Genomic DNA, 9,075 nt, shown 5'->3' on the forward strand with positions numbered 1-9,075 from the left:
CGATGTTGAAAACTATTTTCAATTTATATAATTAATTTATTTAATTTCAATTTACTGCAACAGTCTACAAATGTTAAAAAACAAACATGTTTCTTATTAAAGGTCGCGGCCGTTTAGTCCACCTCTTTTGCTATAGAGGGTTGTAGAGATGATCTATAGATTTAATGAATTTTCGCTTCGAAAAACAAATCGCACCTTAAAGATGCATACTCCACATACATTATGGATTTTTCAAAATATGAATGCTGATTATTTATTATATTAAAAAAATATTGTTTTTATCCTTTTAGAATTTTTTGTTAAATTCCTACACCAAAATAAAGTTCAAAATAATACGACATGTACTAAAATATAAGTTTTCTATCTCAAAACGAGTTTATTGGAAAACTGATTTCAAAACGGTTCCAATCTATTCACAATGGACCCTCCATTTTACATCTAAACACGACTAGGATCCGGTCCAAATATTGCCAAACTGGATTTTATTTCGTATTATTTCGAAACCGGATCAAATTAAAGCCAAGGTCTAGGACAAAGGTTGCAACATGCAAAAACTAAGACTACTATACTACCATTGTGGAGGAAGTTACCAGTTGTTCCTTTGATTGTCGAGCAAAATAGAAACGTGACAACAAAAATGTTGCAAATATAGGTAATGATGATAAAATAATAGGTACAAATTTTGAACCTCATTTAGAACCAAGAAGTAGAAATACCAAAAAAAAAAAAAAAATAGTTCTACCTCTAAGTGTTTCTAAAAAATGTAAGATTATGCAATCATAAAATATGTTCGTCCCAATATGGGACCAGCACGTGGTAGATGTTTTTTTAATTTAGATTTGAGGTCTTGAATTCTAGTATGGACGTTGCCGAATTATACAAACTTGGTGATACTAACATGCAACCACTAACAAAACGTTTCAAATAAAAATGTTTGTAAATTTAAAAAGTCACATACATGAACAAACAATAAATACACAACAAATCAGATGTTACTTGTTGCCATCAAACACGACCTCCTACAAGTAGAAATGTCGTGATCAGAAAGAATACTTACTCGATAAATCTATATTATGATTTATGATATGAAGTGTAAATCAAACACTGTTATGGCTTAGCCACAATCTAGGCCTTTAATTACGGTTACAACTTGATCGTCTTAGTAACGACAGTTACATGATATGACAAGATAACAACTAGCTAGTATCGTATCTCATAATACAAATATTATTTATATATATTAGATTTTATAGCACATAACTTATACAATTCCGCTAATATATATATATATATATATATATATATATATATATATATATATATATATATATATATATATATATATATATATATATATATATATATATATATATATGAAATTATCATTGTTTATGTTCGATGCTCTTTTTGGTATACCCACCTGCTATCGAAGGAGAAAAAAAATAAAAAATTGCCATGCTATATTTGGATTGGCGAAAATATGAAGGTAAGGGAGTCGAGTCTTTATCAAATATTAGATTTCGAGTTTGAGTACAAATATAAGCTCAAAACGACAAAACGTATCATAAATTAAGTTCGAGTTTACAAGAATGCGAATTGATGTTTTCTGAAGCCTTGGTATATGTAAGCATTTAGTCGATGATTATTATGAAAGTAAAGTGTGTATATTAATAGCTTGATCTTGTTTTGACGAGAAATTAAGTTCTAATGGAGATCTTCGAGTAATTCGAGTCTTTTAATCGAACTCAAGCCTGCATCAAGATTCAAGAATTTCAAGATGTTGCTATTTTTCCATGATCTACTATACAAATCATAAATTCTTGTCACATGATTAACTTTTTGCTGAAAAAATTCTGAAAGTGTGTTTCAATAATTGAATAACAAATATTGCCCATACAATCATGGTCTTTTAGGTTTGTATAAGAAAAAGTTCACATAAAACAAAAAAAGATCTTTAAATATTTTTTAATCACATACAACCAAAACAAGATTCTCTACAATAAGAAACTACCAATCAAGTTAATAAATAAAAACCGATTTCGTTTAAATTAATCCAAAATACTATTTGTTTCCAATTTTACATTGATTGTGATAATGATGGGATTCATATTGATCTCCTTTCAAACCAAATATGCATCCTTTAACACCGCTAATCACGTTACCATCTTCCATTTCCATCAAAACCTTTACGAAATCATTGACCTCGCATGGAAGCTCAAGTGGCCCCTCCTTTTTATATCCATATTCGCATTCAGCTTCTTCAAGAAACGCTTTAAACTGCGGATGATTGGCATACTCAGTTCTTATCACAAACCTTTGTCTTTGAGGCCCAACATAGACTGAGAAACAACCCTTTGGAGCAATATTAAGCGCTTTTCCTTCTTTTGCATCTATCGGAGGCCATGATCTACTTTTCTTGAGGAAAGGTCGTTTGATCTTAGATGACCTATTGGCTCCACCACCACGAAATGACTTGCATCGTTCCCATGTCTTGGAAATAAGCCCTTTCTTTTCACTGCCTTTAATCAAATCCATTCTAACTGATATAAAAAAGTAAATATCACACTAAAAGGAAAAAGGATATGTGTGTTAACCTCTGTCATAAGCCAAATACAACATGATTTTCATCCTGTGGTAACGTCTGTTGCTCATCGTTCTTCTTTTGGTCGTTTCAACTTCTGAATCTGGACTGGAACGATAAGTTAAAGAAAGGTAACATAGAAAAGTCTAGAGAGAAGGAGAGAGGTGTGCTAACTCGACCAATGATTGTTGATAAAAAGGAAAAGAGGGAGATGTTTTTATGAAATATGGATCATGGATGTAGCTCTCAATATATAAAACCACTTTTCATGGCATAAATAATTGTTTTAAATATCTAAAAGATGTTCTATCGTCACACTTTATTTGACATGTAATTTAATTAGATTATATATATATATATATATATATATATATATATATATATATATATATATATATATATATATATATATATATATATATATATATATATATATAAGTCTCTTAATAACAACAGAACAAGCTTTGTCCATATGGTAATAACTATTTGCATGCAAAAAGCAAATTTAGATGAACTTTTACCTGAAAAGAAAATTAGTGTCTTGTTTTATGGATGAAGTATGTTTGTTTTTATAAAATTGTAATTTATATTACCAATTTATTAGTCATAAACATATATAAATTAATTGATATTGATGTATTGTTTTTTTATTAATAAAATTATCGCTGGTTATTTATCATTATCAATGAGTATCTTGTGATTTGGTAATTACTAAAAAGCACTAATTCTGTACTATATATAGAACGCATGAGAAATCAAAGATTAAACTGATCATGATCTCGTAGATTGTGTATGTAGCCTTAGAAAATAAGACCAAGTAATTTAAACTGAATAATTATAACATTATTATAAAAACATGCAAAAATGATGACAGACTTGGACGTGAATCCGTATATAACCTTACGGACATATTGGTGATGGACTGAACTCATTCATCGGTGATTATAATATGATTAAAACTATACCGACATTCATATAAGTTACTAGCAACCGACAATCCGCCACTAATTAGTCATATACTTGGTAAAAAGGTTGCTTACAACTAATTGAATTATAACCTGTCGCTAACATTCAGTGTCTTATTAGTCACTAGTATGCCACTATTTTTCATTTTTTCTAGCTTTCGTGCTGGAACCTTTTGTCGCTAAAATATAGTTAGTAGTTTGTATGTTTCATCGTTTTACTTACATATTAATGACAAATTATCCGTCATTTTTAATATTTTTTTTTTATTAAAATACATACAGTTTTCTTCGTTACAAATCTCAGTTCTTGATATGATAAAAAGAACATGAATTACCTTAAATAGATAGACAAGGGTTGAACAATGAGAGCTTATGGTCAATGTTACTAATTTGATTATGAAAAGAAACCGATGACTATATAATAAATCGTATGTTTCAATGTGCTAAAAAAGATAATTTCATTGGTTATCTTTAAGTATTGGGCCGAACTATGTATTCGACCTATTTGGTGTATTGTGCCCGTAAAATATAATAATATATTAGAACAAATTATTTTATTAGGGTCATCTATTCTATCGTTTTCTACTTACATGATATAACAGGTTATTTCAAATTTTAGTGTTGTAATTGTGATGGGCTTGCTCTTCGGCTTGTCCATGGCATTGGGCCTATTTGACTGTAATACCATTGTTTCATTAAGGTTTAGTCTGGGTTTGAAATGTCATTAATCAAACATATTTTAGACCACACGTATTAAGAATATCCTAGTTTGAGTATTAAGAATATCATAATTTAGTAAGTAATGCACATAGTTTAAGTTAAGTAGAAGGGATAGTTTAGGGATGTCAAAAGGACCAAATGATGACTTAGATCGTCAAGATCGAGATCCTACGTAGAACCGTTTTTAAGTTTGCAAAATCGAAATTAGGATCCTAAGATCTCACAACAAAAGACATAAAAAGGTTCCTAGTCGTATATAACTTTTTTTTTCCCTTATTTCATGGTTAAATAGCTCAAAAAGATAAGTGGTCATGTAGTAGTTGATGATATATATGATTAAATAACTTTAGAAAATATTAAAACTATCATACAACACTAGCAACTCGTAACCTTCATGTTATTTGATTTAAATTTTTATAATGTTATTTGCTTTAACTATATATAAAAAACCAGTAACAATTTTAACTTTTGATGGTCAATTAAAAAACATAATTTTTGAAACTCTCAGGAAAAGGACTCAAACATGAAAAGAAAAGAAACTATAAATGGTTCATCTCTATTGTTGAGCTTGAACGGTTGAAAAAAGAAATAACAATTAGAATCTAAATCTCAAAGTCTACCAACGATGAGGGTAAAACATAAAAGGAAAAAAAGAATTCTAGGGTTGTTGGTCATTTACAGTTTACAAAACAATAGAAGAATGAGACTATTATCGACTGACCTTTGGGTACAGAGACCGGCCAACCAGTAAATGGGTAAAGAGAATAAAATTGTATTAAAATATGACAATTTTCATGGAGTGGTAGGATCGGATCGAAACCCAATCTCGATCCTACGATCATATTCACAATCTTACATACAAAACGATCATATTGAGATCCGACAAGGTTTTCATAGGTAGGATCGTAGGATCTTACGAACCTACGATCAGGATCCCGATCTTGACAATCTTGATGTAAATAGCCTCCCCCACCCCCACTACCGAATTCCCCTACTTCCCCTAAGCTCGAATCCCTCCGCCCCTGAATTTCAAGATCATCCCCCATCCCCGCCCTTATTTCCACTGAATCTCGCATTAACCCTACTTGGCTCAAAATCCTCCATTTATCTCCCTTTTACCCTACTTTTCACTTGTTTATTTCATTTAGCCTTACATATTACATTAGTTATTTAAATAAAAACATATTTTATACAATGGCTACTCTAAGTTTAATTCGTAGTTGTATAAATAAAACGGTTATATATAGAATATTTATTATGCCCCTGGGTATTTGGGATGGAGTTTCCCATCCCTACTCCCACCCTCAAAAACTAAATGGGGGTAATACACATCCCCGTCCCCGCCTTCAAACCCAAAAAAATTGTAAAAATAACCAATGTACAAAAACGAAATGCGGATGTCTGAGGATAGGATGATGAGACGATTTGAGACAGGATCCAGATCGGGATCAGGCAGCCAAGATGGGCTAGCCGTGTCTGAGGATAGGATTAAGGAGATCCTTCAGGAGGAGGTTTTTGCTCACTTTCGAGCATAGTTTCCAGAGATGTTTGAGTCTATTAAGACCGCCATGATAGAGTACTTTGACGAGCGTTATGCTGCATTGTCTGAGACTATTGCTGTTGTAGCCACCACATCCATTGCGGCTGCTGGGATTGGTGCTGGGAGAGCCTTTCAGTATCAGGACTTCGATAATACGAAGCCCCCGACTTCTGATGGAGTTCAGGATCCAATCATAGCCATGAGGTGGCTGTCTGATATCAAGGGATACTTTTCACTTGCTCTTGCCCAACTGATCAAAGGGTCAGGTGCACTTTGAACCTTCTTGGGTCCGAAGCGAAGGATTGGTGGAGGCTTGTTACCAGCTCGTATTCTCCTGAGTATAGGACTGCAATGACTTGGGAGCAGTTCTTGGAGATGTTATGTTCTAGATATGTTCCGCTAGTGGAGCGTGAGTGTAGCACATGGTTCCCGGTACATATTCCTTGTAATTAATAATTTTTATTTCATGCAATTTGCCTTGGACTCGGCGAGTTGAAGGACCAACTCGCCGAGTAGGAGCAGGATGAGATGCGGGGTCTGAGCCTCGGACTCGGTGAGTAGGCCCTGTTTGGGCAAAAACCCTAACTCGGGTGTTTGCACCCTATTTAAGCACTCTAACTCGGCCTCCTTTGTCCCTAACACTTCCAGAAGAGTTGTAGAGCGAAATCCTAGCCCCTTTGTGTCCTTGTGAGTGATTTTGGCCTTGTGAAAGAAGTTTGAAGCTTAAGAGAAGAAGAAGGAGGTGGAAGAGTGCAAGGAGGAGAAGTAGATTCGACATCTACCCTGCAAGAGGCTTCCATTAAGGTAGAAAAGTCCCTACCTTGATCACTAGTTCATTGGATTCCCTTTTTGTCCCTAATTGGTGGTTTTCAAGCCCTAAAACACCAAACTCCATGTGTTTGTGCTTAATGATCCGAAAGGACTTCAGATCTAGACCTTATGGACGTATTAGAAGTATAAAGTTTCTGTGGTTGGAGTGATTGAGGTCCCCATTGAGTGTATGACCTCATAAAGAGCTTGGATTTGCCTTTTGGAGCTTGTAGGGCCATGCATGCACGTAAAGTTTACAACTTTACGTGATAAGCATGCCCTAGGAACATAGATCTATGGTTTTGAAGCGTTGCATGTCTCAGATTTGGTCTATATGGGAAATGGGTCAAGGGACTCGGCGAGTCCCAAAGTGGAACTCGGCGAGTTCTATGAAGATGGCCTTAGACTCGGCGAGTTGGATGAACAAATCGGCGAGTCCTATGGAGATTGCCTGGTACTCGACGAGTTGTTCTTCAAACTCGATGAGTTGTTCTTGGACTCAGCGAGTCGGATCGCGAGACGGTTCTATCGTCCTAAGTAGTGAGTTAAGGGTGACTCAGTGAGTGGGATGAGGGACTTGTAGAGTAGGACCGGGTTAGTGGGAGAAGGACTCGGCGAGTCCAGTCAACTGGAAGTTGACTTTGACCAAGGAGTTGACCTTGAACCAGGGGTGGGTCAGTCATCTGACCTAAGGGTGTGTATGAGTGGCTAATCTATGTTTATGATTTATAGCCGGAGGATTACCGATTCAGCAATCAAGCGCTTAGCAAGCAGAATTTCAGCAGCTACTTTTCGAGGTGAGTTACCTTCCAGTAGAGGTGGGTCTAAGGCCACAATGCCGACCCACCAGTAGGAGACGTATGATAGATGATTGTCTTTGTGATATCATCTAGGTTGATATGTTATATGCTAGCTTGATAGGTTGTATGTGATAGTAGTAGAGTTTGGTTGTTAGGACCGAAGGGTAGTCAGACACCCCAGGTACGTCTGACAGTATGTGATGATATGTTTGCATGTTGGCTTGTTATGTTGTATGTGATAGTAGTAGTAGGGGGTGAAATAGTCCCCGAGGTTCGGTTGTTAGGACCGACGGGTAGTCAGCACCCCAGAATGGCTTGACATGGGTAGGTCGGCACCCCATAATGGTCGTACGGGTAGGTCGGCACCCCAGAATGGCCGTACTGGGTAGGTCGGGCGCCCCAGAAATGCCTGGCAGTATGTATGTGATATGATTGTATGGTATGTGGTACGATGGGGGGACTCACTAAGCTTCGTGCTTACAGTTTTCAGTTTTGGTTTCAGGTACCTCTTCAGCAAAGGGGAAGGAGCTAGTGCGGTAGCGGCACATCATACACACACATTGGATTTCCGCATTATGAGATGTTCTGGGATTGTACCCGGACATTATTATTATTTTCATGTTTTGGGTTTTCAGACGCGGGATATGTTTTATGAAATGATATGATCGGATGATGTTTTACTACAAATGTTTTACAAACCAGTTATTTTAAATGAATTTTTTGGGCGTGAAAATTGGGTCGTTATAGTGAGAGGTTGGCCTAGGAGTATTTGGACTTGAGACATGGGACGGAGTCGGTAACGAAGATCACCAAGATGTTCATGAAGAGGGCCATTTTTGTCCTGAGTTTTCTGCTTCTGAGCAAGCTCAGATGACCCATTACTTGAGCATGCTCAAGACGAACATTAGGCGGTTTGTATCCACTCAATGTTATGGTTCGTTGTTGGAGTTGCAGGAAGCCACTAGGCGGTGTGAGATTGAGATGGAGCTCCAGAAGAGAGAGTGGAGACCGGCCCCAATGCAGTTGTAGCGTGCGCCGAAGCGGTTTAGGTCCGTTGATTCTAGGTATGGGAATCAGAAGGGTCGCACTTGTGGGAAGTGCGACAAAGTTCATGATGGAGCTTATCGATCTTCTTCAAGACGCCACAAATGTGGCAAGCAGGGTCACATTGCGTGGGACTACCAGCAGCAAGGTCCAGCTTCTGGCATCATACTTTTTTATCATTGAGATCAGGTGGGCCATATGAAGGCCCCAATGCCCCTTGCTTGCTGCCAGGCCGGCACATGCTCCAAAGTCAGCTACTTTGAGGATCACGGATGGATTCAGAGCAAGGCGGATCCCCCGAGGGCGGGGTCATGCTTTCCAGCTCACTGCCGAGGAGGCCAGAGCAGCTCCAGATGTCGTCTTTGGTATGTTTCTATTTATTGTTTTATTGATATTGTTTTATGTTATGCTTATATATATATATATATATATATATATATATATATATATATATATATATGCTCCTGATAGGTATGTTCTTAGTGAACTCTTTGCCTGCTCTTGTGTTTTTTGACTTGGACGCGAGTCGGTCCTTTGTATCTCGATCATTTAGTTGCGAGTTTCCATCACCAATGAACACAGGGTTTCTGCATTTACAATATATCAGGTTTGTGT

The 9,075-nt window shown here is 36.4% G+C and overlaps 1 protein-coding gene across 1 annotated transcript; it reads right to left on the reverse strand.

Moving 5' to 3' along the window:
• Positions 1-1,951: 1,951 nt before the first annotated feature.
• Positions 1,952-2,827, reverse strand: LOC111919369 (auxin-responsive protein SAUR72). The gene is made up of 2 exons (XM_023914959.3): positions 2,595-2,827; positions 1,952-2,519 (listed from the first exon to the last, which is right to left on the reverse strand). Exons 1-2 carry the CDS (start codon positions 2,650-2,652, stop codon positions 2,062-2,064), a joined length of 516 nt encoding a protein of 171 aa, XP_023770727.1. The 5' UTR covers positions 2,653-2,827; the 3' UTR covers positions 1,952-2,061.
• Between the last annotated feature and the right edge of the window lie 6,248 nt (positions 2,828-9,075).

The sequence above is a fragment of the Lactuca sativa genome, chromosome 3 (assembly GCF_002870075.4).
Source record: "Lactuca sativa cultivar Salinas chromosome 3, Lsat_Salinas_v11, whole genome shotgun sequence".
NCBI classification, from domain to species: Eukaryota; Viridiplantae; Streptophyta; class Magnoliopsida; order Asterales; family Asteraceae; genus Lactuca; species Lactuca sativa.